Source organism: Cetorhinus maximus, chromosome 6, assembly GCF_964194155.1.
Source record: "Cetorhinus maximus chromosome 6, sCetMax3.hap1.1, whole genome shotgun sequence".
NCBI lineage: Eukaryota > Metazoa > Chordata > Chondrichthyes > Lamniformes > Cetorhinidae > Cetorhinus > Cetorhinus maximus.
Window position 1 is genome coordinate 34,636,921 of NC_135884.1, and position 14,943 is coordinate 34,651,863.

The window sequence follows — 14,943 nt, forward strand, 5'->3', positions numbered from 1 at the left end:
GCCCAGAGGGCCTAGTAGGTGAATTGGGCTGCTGCCTTCTTCTTCTGTCTGCAAGGTCTCTCTGGTGGCCTGGGGAGAGTGAGATTAGGTGTTGGACTGGCCTTTAAATATGGCGCCCAGACCTTCGAACCCTCCAACTGATGGCAGTGGACGAATCAGCTCCCAACCCGCCAGGTGATTCAGACCTTTGCATAATTAATTACCCTCCAAGCGCCAAATCGGGTGCGAGTTCTCGCCATTCCGGCCAGCAGTGCCAAAACCGCCCGCCAGCGCACAAAGGTCTCATTAATGGAAAATTCCACCCAAGGAAACTGAGAGAAAGGAATAGAGTTCTGACAGGAAATGACAGCGAGAGGAATGGGAGGGTAGAAAACTCATTGGGTTGTGGTAGTCAGTGCACTTGTAATAGACGTAAATGGAAACCCCATCTGCAGATATTAAGAGAGAGAAGCCCAAGAAAGGAAGAGAATAGTCAGAGATGGACCATTAAAAAGGAGGGGATGGGTGGAAATTTAGGCATAGCCGATGAAATTCTCTAAATCAGTGTGAGGCAGCACAACACATTCATCAATGCAATAGATAAACAGGTCAGGGAGGGGACATAAATGTGACTGGAACAAAGAGTGTTCAGCATATTCTACATAAAGACAGGCATAGATCAGACTCAGCCTCACAGTGGCACTTCTTACTGGAGTAGGCGAGTGAGTTAAAAGAAATGTTGTTCAAGATACGAACAAATTCAACTTGGCATTGGAGAGTGGTAGTGGATGGGGAATGGTTGGGAAGCTGTTCAAAGAAGAAACAGAGGGTGCACAGGTAGTCCTGGTGAAGGATAGAGAGGTAAAGAGATGGTGAGCTGGATTTTCAATTGCCTGTGGGAGTGGGGTCGGGTGCGGCACACTCTGGAAAAATCCGCTCAAAGATAATCTTTATCCAGAGGCAGTTTCTATCTGTAAAACATAGAATATGAATTCTGAATATAAAACAGTTACTGGCTATAATACTTTGCTGTTTTTTGCCCAGTGGATGCTGCTGCAGTTTCTAAAGCCTCTTCCCATGTTCATCACTATGAGAGCACCACAAGAATGTAGTGGTTCAAGAAGTGATGGACAATAAATGGTAACAGGCCAGCATCACCCACACTGAGAACAAGTTAATAAATTCATCAGAAACTACCTGATGTTCCCACTCACTCATCAGAGGATATTTTGAAAGTTATCATCTCACACAGAGAATGATGAATTGGTCAGTGGGATAGATTGGAATTTTTAAAGGGAGGGCAGGGGTTAGAGGAACCAGCAACCCCCATGCCTCCAATTAACTAGATGTTAAGTGCATTGAAGAAGTTGTTATCAGGCTGAAGAAGGACAGAATCCAACTTTCAATGTTAACAACAGGAAAAGTGAACGGTCTGAAGAACATTGCTGCACAGCTGTCAGGAGAACAGCGGAGAGTCTTTTTTTTTTTGTAAAAATATACTTTATTCATAAAATATCTTCAATCACATTCCAAACCATTTCAAAAACAACATTACAAGGGTACAATCCAAGTTAAACTTTTACAAAATGTATCACCAGGTGCATCAGTACAAACAATATTACAATCATTTACAGCCTTTCATTTTGATCTGTACAGCCCGAGGGGCTCTAAACAGTTCCCAGTCTCTCAGTGCGCTGTGGTAGAAAGGTCTTAGACAGCGACCCTTCCCCATTGCGCCTTTGCGGCAGCTGCCCCAAGCTTTAGTGCGTCCCTCAGCACGTAGTCCTGGACTTTGGATTGTGCCAGTCCGCAACAATCGGTCGGGGACAACTCTTTGCGCTGGAAGACCAACAAGTTTCGGGCAGACCAAAGCGCGTCTTTCACCGAGTTGATGATCCTCCAGCTGCAGTTGATGTTTGTCTCGGTGTGTGTCCCTGGGAACAGCCCGTAGAGCACAGAGTCCTGTGTCACAGAACTGCTCGGGATGAACCTCGACAGCAACCACTGCATCTCTCTCCAGACTTTCTTTGCAAAGGCACAATCCACAAGGAGGTGAACAATGGTCTCTTCCCCACCACAGCCACCTCGAGGGCAACGTGCAGAGGGGGTGAGCCTCCTGGCGTGTAGGAAGGATCTGACGGGGAGGGCCTTTCTCACCACCAGCCAAGCTACGTCTTGGTGCTTGTTGGAAAGTTCTGGCGATGAGGCATTCTGCCAAATGACTTTGACAGTCTGCTCGGGGAACCATCCCACAGGGTCCACCCTCTCCTTTTCCCTCAGGGGCTCTAGGACGTTACGTGCTGACCACTGCCTGATGGACTTGTGGTCAAAGGTGTTTTTCTGCATAAATTTTTCCACCAGGGACAGGTGGTACGGCACGGTCCAACTACTTGGAGCGTTCCGCGGCAGCGTGGCCAGACCCATCCTTCGCAACACCGGGGACAGGTAGAACCTCAACACGTAGTGACATTTGGTGTTTGCGTACTGAGGGTCTACGCACCGCTTGATGCAGCCACACACAAAGGTGGCCATCAGTATGAGGGCGATGTTGGGCACGTTTTTTCCCCCTTTATCTAGAGGCTTGTACATCGCGTCCCTGCGGACACGATCCATTTTCGACCTCCAGATAAAGCGGAAGATGGCTCGAGTGATCGCCATCGCGCAGGAGTCTGGAATGGGCCAGACCTGCGCCACGTACAGCAACAACGAGAGTACCTCACACCTGATGACCAGGTTCTTTCCCGCAATGGAGAGGGAGCGTCGCTCCCACATGCCCAGTTTCCTTTTCACCATAGCCACTCGCTCCTTCCAGTTTCTAACGCATGCCCCGGTCCCTCCGAACCATATCCCCAGCACCTTCAGGCCGTCAGCCCTGACAGTGAAGGGGACAAAGGATCGGTCAGCCCAGTTCCCAAAGAACATGGCCTCGCTCTTCCCACGATTTACCTTGGCTCCCGAGGCCAGTTCGAACTGGTCGCAGATGTGCATCAGTCTGCGCACCGACAGCGGATCCGAGCAGAAGACGGCGACGTCGTCCATGTACAGGGAGGCTTTTACCTGAGTGCCTCCACTGCCTGGGATCGTCACTCCTCTTATGCCCGGATCCTTCCTGATGGACTCGGCAAAGGGTTCTATGCAACACACGAAAAGGACAGGTGAGAGAGGACAGCCCTGCCTGACTCCAGATTTAATCGGAAAGCTATCTGTTTCCCACCCATTGATTGAGACTGCGCTACTGATGTTAGTGTAGAGCAGTTGGATCCAATTTCGAATTCCCTCCCCAAACCCCATTTTGGAGAGCACATCCCCCATGTAGGTGTGCGATATTCTGTCAAAGGCCTTCTCCTGATCCAAGCTGATGAGGCAGGTATCCACACCCCTGTCCTGTACATAGGCAATCGTATCCCTGAGCAGCGCCAGGCTGTCAGAGATCTTCCTGCCTGGCACAGAGCAGGTCTGGTCAGGGTGAATCACCAATTCCAGAGCGGATTTGACCCGATTGGCGATGACCTTGGACAGAATCTTATAGTCCACATTCAACAGTGAAATGGGTCGCCAATTTCTAATTTCCTCCCTTTCCCCCTTGTGCTTGTAGATGAGGGTGATGATGCCTTTCCTCATGGATTCTGACATACTACCGGCCAGGAGCATACTCTCGTACACTCCTAGCAGGTCTGGGCCGATCAAGTCCCACAGAGCCCAATACAACTCCGCCGGCAAGCCGTCGCTTCCATTATTGATTGTGGCTACTGATGAAAAACCTTGTATAAAAAAAGGATAGTCAAACTGAGTGCTCATGCCTTTGGTGCTGCTTTATCTTCAGGGTATCAAAGCAAACCCCGTTCACAAATTTTCTTAGAGGCCATTTATAAACCAATAATTTTGTGCCTAATCCTGTGGTCTGGGAATTGCATTACAACCAAAGAACAATGTCATTTTTTTTACCTTCTCTTGTTGCAGTCAAATAGAACAAAGCCACCCGCAGCTCCATATCCAAATAAACTCAATACCGGCCACAGTAGGGAGTTTACCACCATTCCCCATGTCAGCTGTAAAATTCAGATTGCCAATAATGTGTAACACCAAAAAAAAGGAACAGTAAGGAAATTGAATTAGTTACAATCATGTACACTGATTTAATGTTCTAGCAGTTTTTATTAGTACTTATACTTTTCTTTGTGCAAGCAGTATTTTGTGTCAGTTGTGGTCTACAATTTACAGATATTCATCCATACAAACCTATAAAATATGTACCATTTGTTTCTGAGAACTAACCTTACAATAGCATAATTGGAAAAAATACAAACTTTTGCCAGACCAAAACCACTTAATTAACTGTGGTTAAACATATAACCAATATCTGTAACATTTGATTGTCATTAGAGTTTATTTTGAAGACTTGCATATTGCTGAGGCAGTTGCCAACAGAAATTTCCTTTCATTCCTACATCATTTCCTCTCTTGTTTTCCCTCTATTGTTTTACTGTTTCCTTGGCCAGAGTCTCTGCTTGCATAGCAATAAAAATATTTGTGCCTTTGGCCTCTCATACCAGAGAATGGTTGCATTTTCCTAAAATATGTTATAAGGTGAAAGGATTATCGCTGAAATTCAATATGATTTTGTTGTACTGTACTGCTGAAAATGAGCTAAGAATTTTTCTGAGCTTAGTTATGGGAAGAATGCCAATTCTGTGTTTGTGGAGTCAATACATTTGGATATCTGTGTCCTGGGGGTCTCTGGTCAGCCTACCTGCTTTTCCCTGATCACTTCTTGAGGCTTTGTTGGATTGTAAAAGCACGGGAAGGTAGTGTTTACCTAAAATAGAATAAGGCAGGCAACACCAATCAAAAAATATACGAGATTACAGAATATCAAACACAAAATTAAATTCTTAATTTCACATTTCATATCAGCATGGACTGTAGGACATTATAAATATCACAGGTACATGATGGTGCTATAAATTTTCCTAAAGGTTGTGTGTTTGTAGTTCTGTTATTAGGAAAATAGGGAAAGAGTTAATTTCAAAAATGAAAAAAACTAAAAAACGAAGCAACTTTTGGCTACATTGAAAGTTATCTTCAATTTTACTTCTTAACCTGATGAAACTTAGATTGCCAACATTGACAAATTTCCTTCTTCAGCTGGGAAAATGAGTGTGTCAAAGGCTCCACACATGCCATTCTATGCCTTTTCTTCTTAAGAAAAAGAATATGTATATTCATCATTTAACAGTCTAATACAGAGTCACCAAGTCTAATGCAGACAGTCTGAGGTTGCAAATCATGATCCATCTTTAGAGGCCAGTAAAACTGGGCTACATGATTGTCCAGGGAATCTGCCATTTCTTGGTGGAATTAAAAGGATTTCCCAGTGCATAGTGGCAATGGCATAAAATCGAGAGTCCGCTGAAGGTGCAGAAAATTTGGATTTATTTTAAAGTGCCAGTCAGGACCAGCAGCTAGGGTGCCAAAGCATACACACACAATCACAGCCTTACATGAAAGCTAAAAACTTATACAAAGGGCTCAGCTGTAAACTTGCAATTAGGAAATGGGAGACACACACAAACAAAGACACAGAATAACTCAATCAAGAAATGGGGAAGGCCATTTCACACCGTCTGATGGCCTCGAACCACATCCAGCCAGCCCCCGTAAACATTATGTATAGAACAAACATACATTCTTCGCTGTCTCCAAAAGGACAATACCCAGTCTCTGCACTGCAATTACTGTACAAGAACACAATTATCAGCCCACAGAGGGGGTCATTGTGCTGTGGCCTTTGTCTAACTAATACCTTTAAGTTGTAACTGATAGTAAAAAATATATAAACTGTGCATATTTGAACCTCAGTAGAGAAGCACCCGGATTGCCCAGCGTTTGCTCCCCTCATGCATAATAAAGGAACCACTTGAATATTGCATCTGGACTCCGAGTGTTGAAATTTTATACCAGAGTATTCCTCTGACCTTTCAATGACTTTTCTTCTTAAGAAAAAGAACGTGTACATTCATCATTTAACAGTCTAATACAGAATCACCAAGTCTAATGCAGACAGTATGAGGTTGCAAATCATGATCCATCTTTAGAGGCCAGTAAAACTGGGCTACATGATTGTCTAGGGAATCTCCCATTGCTTGGTGGAATTAGAGGATTTCTCAGTGCATAGTGGAAATGGCATAAAATCGAGAGTCCGCAAATTATGGTCCCACATGGATGGTACAGAAAAAAACTGTAACCTCAAGGATGAAGACAACTACAATACAAATAACATCAATTGAACTTTATCTTGTTTGATCTATGAAGTTGATTTATGTAGGAAAGAAGGATATTGGTATTCATAGCCATGCATTGAGAAAACATCACATGCAAAGTTTTATCCCAGGAAATTATGGTAGATAATCAGAACATGGATGATGGAGGTTCCATGAATCAGCTTCATTCAAATTGAATTGAGAGACAAATGTTGCACTTTATGAAGTTTCTGCAATGGCAATAATTAAGACTCCTGCAAAGGTTCAGCTGCTTAAGTTGATTGCCAAGTCGTACAAAGCAGAAATGTTTCCAGTTCAGTGTTCACAACCAGGAAAGCAGAAAGGCTTCTACAATTGCTTTCAGTGCATTTAGGTTACGAGAGGGAAAAAATGAGCAGAGCTCCCCACCATCGCTAGCCTGAAACCCCTGATGGGCATGATGTTGTGTAGACATTGATCAGGACTGAAGCAGGGTGGGCTGTGATGTCCCTACAGTCAAAGAACCTAACATCACTTTATGCTCTAGATTCACACGGGAAGAATGACTACTTAAGCATAGTATGGAGCACCCTTAGCATCATACAAGACCAAATAGTCAATATCTTCAAGCGAGGAGGTGGCAACAGGAGACAATTGTGGAAAACAAGTAAGAAAACATATTGTTATTGGCTAAATTTCCAACATAGCCAACACAACTAATAGTTGAATGTATCAACCAAAAGTTAAATATGCTAAAAAGTCAACTATACGCAAATTCCAATCAGGAAGAAATGATTGGTGTTCAAGCACATAATAATTTACTTCAACCAGGATTTGTTTAACAGACTTTACCTGTCCAAAATGATCAAGGTATTTCATTACACAAGCAGGTCTGCTGTAGTCTTCTCGCCAGCCGTGACAGTCCACTAGGCGATCAGCAAAAACCCCATGGCGACCAAAAGTAAAGGAGCACTAAAGGAATTAGATAATCTGTAAGAATTGGCCATTGTTTACCTAAAATTGTAAATATCATATCCACATCACCAATTATTTATATAATGGTTGTTGTTACAAATGTGAGGTTACACCATGGTTATATTTTAAATTGTCTCCTTTAATTCAAGGTAAAATGAAGCAATGAAGAGGGGCATGTGATCTTCTACTAGTTCTGCCCGATGATGAGACTATGTAACCTAGTTGCCAGGTGGGGACCAGGGGCCCAAGTCAAGTCCTATTGGAACCCAAGTTCCAGTTTTCACACCTGGATTCAAAGAAAGGAGGAGCTGGCTTTGCTGTGTGCAGACTTATTGGGCCGGATTTTAACTCTTGAGGTGGGTAGTGCAAGTTGGGAAATTTCCTGGCTCACTCAACCGTCTCAGGAGAAAGAGCCCTGTCAGACCTGATTTTTTTCTCCGGGAGGGGGTGGGTGTGGGTGCAGGATGGAGTCAGGCCTGTTGCCTACGGACACAGGTTGGAGGCACTCACAAGGGTTACTGAGTGTCACAGCGAGCTGTTTAAAGGCCTGCCTTGCTTCTCTGGGACTTTGTCCCAGTTGTTTCCTTAAATTTTAGGCCCTCTAGCCCTCATTCCTCGCACCCCCTCACACCCCACCCTCTCTCTATGCCATCTTCAGGCCTCCATGCCAACCCATGCCCCCAGCCAACTCCATGGCCCTTTATAGCCTTCTTGCCAACTTAATGCCAACTGATGATCCCCACTCACCATCCTTTATTCTTACACCCTCAATGCCAAGTCCTCCAGTATCCAACATGTGCAGACCTCAGGACTCATTTTGAGATTAAATAAAATAAACATCTAAATATCTATTACAGCTTGAGTTTTTACATCTCACTGACACAGGTGGGCTGTTTTCTTAATTTATAAAGGGCTGGGGATTTAAATAAATTCACAGCTTGACAGTTCTACAGACCTTCTCCGCCCTTCAAGAACATTGAAGCCTACTCTAAAAATTCAAACTTCCACACTGCAGGTTAAGGCCCTTACTACAGCAAAAATGGGGTCTGTTTGAACTCAGCACTGAGTTCAAATGGCCCTGCTGAGTTCAGGTTTCCCTCAAGTGAATCACGCCCCACACCCTTTCACCTGCTGGCAAAAATGGGATCTGTCAGAAATGGGGCGGGACTTCTGAATCCAGGTCCCGCTGGCCGTTTATTAACAGTGGCAAAAATTCCAGCCCACTGACTCAGAGGCCTTGGACCGAGAGAGCGGGAAGAGAGACAGGGAAACAGCCATTGCTTGGAACAACAGAGAAAAAGGCTGTTCTCTGTTAGCCACCAGAATGCTGGTGGGAGCTCATTCCCTGGTCAAAGAGACAGGACCTGTAGAGATTTAAGGACACTGGAAGATTTGCCCTGTCATTGCTAGGAGAAGGAATCACTGGAGTGGGTCTTGCTGTGAGAAGTGGGTTTGGAGATTCTCCAAATTAAGAGGATTAAGGGAAATGACTTTCATTGGACACTGGATGTTACAACTCAGCAATACGAGGAGTAGCAAGCCTGTTAAAAGTTGGGAGTAGCTTTGGACTGGTTCCTGTAAAGACAATTCTGCAAAAAGAGCGATGTGGGATTTTTGGACTTGTTAGGAAGTTAAGGGAGATATCTTTTCTGCAGTTTAATATATTAGTTGCCTGCTAAATAATGTTTGGTCGAAATTGATTTTAGTATGTTTGTTACTGTAAAAGTCTTAAAATGTGAAATCCTGTTGTGTGATCCTTTGAGTCAGTCACTGTGAATTCAAAGATAAAAGCAAAATACTGCGAATGCTGAAAATCTGAAACAAAAACAAAAATAGCTGGAAAAACTCAGCAGGTCTGACAGCATCTGTGGAGAGGAAGACAGAGTCTTCTGTTTTCCTCTCTGTCTTCCTCTCCAAAGATGCTGTCAGACCTGCTGAGTTTTTCCAGCTATTTTTGTGACTGTGAATTTAAATCTCTTTTTAAAAATTACTGATCTCTACAGGGATCCTGACATTGTAAATTTTCAGTTTTCATTATGTTTAAGCACATACTCAAAGAACAATATTCATCTTAACCAGTGTATTAGACAGCAAAATGCAAGGACAAAGCTGTAAAGTCAATGACTGCAGTGTCCCTTGAACTTTGAGGCCAAGGATACTCTCCTGCCCAGGCTGTTATGATCAAGATCTACCCTCGTGTTGGTTGAAAAGTCTCACATGAAATAGGTTAGACTTAATCTAGTCCCTTATGCTCAACTGTGCTGAAGTGTAGATTCATTAAATTTAAACTGGTTGGTGTAGAAATCTGAACATTCAGGCGGGAGCTGTAGGAGTGCTCTTGATAGATTGGATAAAGCTGAGAAAAGCAAGCAAAGAGAACTTTACTGTTCATCTGGTATGTGCTCAACAGTAATACTGGCTACAAAATTTGGAAAAGTATTCCATTTCCAGCAATGACCTCCCTCAGCACAATGACCAGGAAAGTCACAAAGCTGTGAGGCAGAAATTTGTTACAAGACATAAATGTTGCACCTAATTATGAATTATTGCAGGGACAAATTTGTTCTGTTAACTTAATTTTATTTACTAATTTCATATTTTAACTTTTTTTTCTCCCACCTTTTCTCTTCCACAGCTGTCCAACTAACTCTCCCTTTTATAAAAACAAAAAAACTGCAGATGCTGGAAATCCAAAACAAAAAATAAAAGATACCTGGAAAAACTCAGCAGGTCTGGCAGCATCGGCGGAGAAGAGTACAGTTGACGTTTTGAGTCCTCATGACACTTCAACAGAAGTTCTGTTGAAGGGTCATGAGGACTCGAAACATCAACTCTTTTCTTCTCCGCCAATGCTGCCAGACCTGCTGAGTTTTTCCAGGTATTTTTTATTTTTTGTTAACTCTCCCTTTTCCCCTCCTCCCCTACTAATTATTCCCAGTTAATCAGCTAAAATAAAACTGATGCCTTGGACACATCCCCCACTCACCATTCACCAGGAAAAGTAAACATTGAGCCCTCTGCTGTGTCCCTATTTCTTCCTGATTGGGTGGCTGGCTGAGAGAAATAAATAATCGAACCAGAGTCCCTCTCCCCACTGCAGCCCCCCTGCCCAGAGGTCCCTCTCCCCACTACCAACCCCCGACCAGAGGTCCCTCTCCCCACTGCCAACCCACAGACCAGAGGTCGCTCTCCCCACTGCCAACCCACAGACCAGAGGTCCCTCTCCCCACTGCCAACCCCCCAACCAGAGGTCCCTCTCCCCACTCAACCCTCCCGACCAGAGGTCCCTCTCCCCACTGCCAACCCACAACCAGAGGTCCCTCTCCCCACTGCAATCCCCCCGACCAGAGGTCCCTCTCCCCACTCAACCCTCCCAACCAGAGGTCCCTCTCCCCACTGCCAACCCACAACCAGAGGTCCCTCTCCCCACTGCAATCGCCCCCGACCAGAGGTCCCTCTCCCCACTGCAACCCCCAGACCAGTGACTACTGCCTACTCCACAGACCAGTGGCCCAATGCCCACTATGTGGCCTCACAACAGGTTCCCTGGTTCTATTTGAAACATAGCAATATCTCCCTCACTCCTCACTCTTCCTAGCTCTTTAACTTCACCTCCTAAAGTAAAACAATGGCCCCATTTTCCAAGTTGTGCTGCCAAAAGTTCAAAAGGAATGTTAAAACTCTATCCTCAATCTACTCTTCCCAGTATTGTGTTCCCAGTACTGTTAAAGAAAAAAAAATCCTATTCCAAGTTATTTAAAATTAAAACTACATTTCCGTTCCTCACTGTTCTTCCTGCTGGGAACAATAAATTGGCTTCACAATACTTCTATTGTAAACCAGGGCATCCTCTAATTCATTATAATAAACACCACATGAACTCTACCACTAATAAATCTTGAATTTGACATTCGCTTCCTGTCCCTATGAAACTTACTTCCAGCATCACAATTTTTAAACCACACTTTTTATGTCAACAATCATTATCCTATGGCAATGTTCCATAACAGGAAATGCCCATTTGCATTTCACAACATAAATGCTGGCCTCCCAGCACTAAGCGGTGAAGTGCCACTAATCAACCAGGTCCATCTGCTGTTTTATTTTTCATCCAATTTTCAGATGTTATGAACCAAAGTTTTTTAAAATCAATTTTCAGGGCACCCAAGATCCCCGGTCCCCAACCAATATATGGCTGCTCGATTTCAGGCCTCAGGCTACAACTTAGCTACTCCCCATCTGTAACATTTCTTTCCTCAGTAGTAATGGTTTGACATTGAGCCTATCCATTCTATATCATACCCACTTAAAAATGTTTAGGTCTCAAACCTTTCAGCTCAGGCCTTATCTCCCACATCATGATCTATGACTTTACAAACTCTGATTTCAATGACTCTGCCCCTACCTGGGCACGTTCTCTCTCTAAGCTTCCCCGAGTGATGAATCTTTGTGTTCACCAGGCCAGAACCAAATCCAAACAACTTGAATTCTTTATGAGGTGAATATATCTTGCGGTTGCAACTCATTAAGTGCCTGCACAAAATCTCCAGTGGCAGATGGGACATTGATGTCTTACATGACTAACTTGCTAACCCTACAAATTGGGATGGGGTTAAGACTGGAGCTAATGGAAGACCCATCCTGTCACACCACTGGCAAAAAAGTGAGCTACCAGGAATTTCAGGGCTTTTTTTCTCTTTTTTTTCATTTTGCTGTTTGGCAAAACTCTGAAGACCATTAAGATAAAAGCAAAATACTGCGAATGCCGTAAATCTGAAATAAAAACAGAAAATGCTGGAAAAACTCAGCAGGTCTAGCAGCATCTGTGGAGGGAACAGCAGAGTTAACGTTTCAAGTCTGTATGACCATATGGACTCGAAATGTTAACTCTGTTTCTCTCTCTCTCCACAGATGCCGCTAGACCTGCTGAGTTTTTCCAGCATTTTCTGTTTTTGCCTCTGAAGACCATTATTTGTTCCTCTCACCTGCTGACAGTTTACCAAAGCTTGTTCATTCTCCATTATTACAGCCATCCCTTTGGAACCATCAGTTAGGTGGACAGTAACCTGGTGGCATCAAGAAGCTTCAATTTAGACAAAAAAAGAAAATTTTGCAGTGTTAACTCGTTTGTTTTTATGTATTTCAGAATTTTTTTCTTATTTTCAGAAGGGGTGTGTTTTGTGGATCAAATTTGAAAGGAAAGCTTAATTTAACTAACTTAACCATCAATATATTCCTCCCTCTATAACAAACACCCTAAATTGTATATGTCTTCACTTAGTTGAATTAAATTCTTTGGCCAATTAGAATGGCCAATCAGGATGGCCTTCCTGTCCAGAAGCCAGTTGAGGTAACTAAGTGGTCACTTAAGGGCTACACAAGGGTCTCATCCTGCCGCTGCTGGTAATTAACTAGCAGTGGGCAGGGACCACATTGTGTGGGCAATCCGGCAGGTGAACCCTGGTGGGTATGCCTGCAGCCTGGTTGGGAGGGGGAGGGTGAGGGTGAAGGCCCCTCCTACTTGGGCGGCCCATGCCCAATGGAGACACCACTGGAGGCATTAGCTGCCCAGAGTGAAGACCTCCACCTGCTCTAAATACTAACACCCCCTCCCAACCAATGCAGGGGCCTCCCTATCTAGCCCCAGTGAACCTACCCGTCCACTTAGCTTATTCCTGAGCTTCCATTGCCCATCCTCTGCTTGGGCCCCTTGCAGTACTAGCAATGGCCACCATTCCCAGTGGTGCTGCTGGTACTGGATTGGTCAGCATCTCTCAGGGGTGGGAAATTCCTCCTGAGGATGGAAATAATCCCAACTTTGACCAGGTGAGTGCTTGTGTGGCACTAAATCAGGTTTTGGTGGGGGGGGGGAGGATGCAGAATGACCGCGGCAGGTCAGCCATTGGCTCTCCAGCTGATGGACAGGGAAAGGTCACAAGCATTAAATTCCGCTAATAGAACATTTGTGGCACAGGAGGAAGTAATTTAGGCCATCGTGTCTGCACCAGCCAAAAAAGAGCAACCAATCTAATCTCACCTTCCAGCTCTTGGTCTATAGCCCTGTAGATGATGGCACCTCAAGTGCACATCCAAGTGCCTTTTAAATGTGATGAGGATTTCTGCCTCTACCATCCTTTCAGAGAGTTCCAGACCCCACCACTCTCTCTTAACTTCTTTCTAATCCTTCCACCAATTACTTCAAATCTATGCCCCAGTTATTGACTTTTTGCTAAGGGAAATAGGTCATTCCCATCCACTCTATCCAGGCTCCTCATAATTTTATACCTCTTAATTAAATTTCCTCTCAGCCTCTGAAATAAATTAAATCCAGCCTATCCAATCTCTCCTCAGAACTAAAATTCTTAATTCCTGGCAACATTCTTGTAAATCTTCTCAGTACCTTTTCTATTGTAATCACATCCTCCCTGTAACATGGTGACCAGGTTTGTCCACAATACTCTAGCTGTGGTCAAACTAGTGTTTTATACAGTTCTAGCATAGTCTCCCTGCTCTTTTCTCCATGCCTCGGCCAATAAAGGAAAATGGCCCATTTGTCTTCTTGACCACTTTATCTACCTGCCCCGCTACCTTCAAGGATCTATGGATATGCTCTCCAATGTGCCTCTGTTCCTCTACACTTCTCAGTATTCTACCACTTGTTGTGTATCTCCTTGTCATGTTTACCCTCTACAAGTGCATACCTCACATTTCTCTGAATTGAATTCAATTTATGCTCACTTGACCAGTCCATTGGTATCTCCCTACAGCATTCATTCACGTGATCAACCATCAGTTTTCATATCAACTGCTAACTTCTTAGTCATGTAGCCTACATTTAATTCTATATCATTATTATATACCACAAACAGCAAGCGATCCAGTACTGATCCCTGTAGAACCCCACTAAAAACATGCTTCCAGTCACCAAAACACCCTTTGGCCATAACTCTTTGCTTTCTGCACTGTTTCAATTTTGGATCCAACTTCCAACTTTCCCTTGGATCCCATGAGCTTTTAACTTTTGGACCAATCTGTCATGTGGGATCTGGTCAAAAGCCTTGCTAAAATCTACATCGACTAGATGAAACATGCTACACTCAATAGCCCTCCTTGTTACCACCTCAAAAATTCAATCAAGTTAGTCAGACACGACCTTCCAATAACAAATCCACGCTGTCCATCCTTGATCAACCAGTGCCTCTCTAAAAGATGATTTTGACTGTCAGATTATTTTCCCATCACCAAGGTTAGGCTGACTGGCCTATGATTACTCAGTCTATCCCATCGTACCTTTTAAGTAACAATACAATGTTAACAGCCTTCCAGCCCTCTGGCACCAGGCCTGTTTAGCAGAAGGATTGAATATATATGCTCTTAACAGATGTTGATGTATTTTTCTCAATTATTTTGCATTTTAGTAACAATTTAATTGCAGGGATACTTATTTTATTACCTGCATTCATATAAATCTTTATAAAGCTGAAGTGAGTTTAAATCTGACCTTGTCATTCTTACCTTGATCTGAACACAGGGAGAAAATATATCTCTCCCAGAGCTGCAACTGCCCTGAGGTTCCTGCCAAGTTCCATGCACAGTGCAGGTGCCACCAGTGAAATTTAAGACTATTGTTAGGAACAGAAAAAAGCCGGAAAGAGATTGTTAAACGAAACCATAATCTTAATGATAGATCTTTTTATCAGATGATTATCTTTGGGCAGCATGATGTCACATTTCATTAGTGGATAATGTA

The 14,943-nt window shown here is 43.7% G+C and overlaps 1 protein-coding gene across 2 annotated transcripts in view; it reads right to left on the minus strand.

Moving 5' to 3' along the window:
* LOC144681708 (uncharacterized) overlaps positions 1 to 14,943 on the minus strand; it is a 61,463-nt gene that overhangs the window by 27,949 nt on the left and 18,571 nt on the right. The window contains exons 3-7 of one of the 2 annotated variants that reach the window (XM_078543591.1): positions 14,709 to 14,815; positions 12,179 to 12,259; positions 7,071 to 7,190; positions 4,730 to 4,795; positions 3,925 to 4,028 (exon numbers count right to left, since the gene is read on the minus strand). In XM_078543591.1, coding sequence (XP_078399717.1) covers positions 3,925 to 4,028; positions 4,730 to 4,795; positions 7,071 to 7,190; positions 12,179 to 12,259; positions 14,709 to 14,815 — 478 coding nt within the window. The remainder of the gene's footprint in view (positions 1 to 3,924; positions 4,029 to 4,729; positions 4,796 to 7,070; positions 7,191 to 12,178; positions 12,260 to 14,708; positions 14,816 to 14,943) is intronic. The other variant, XM_078543592.1, reaches the window with a different exon arrangement.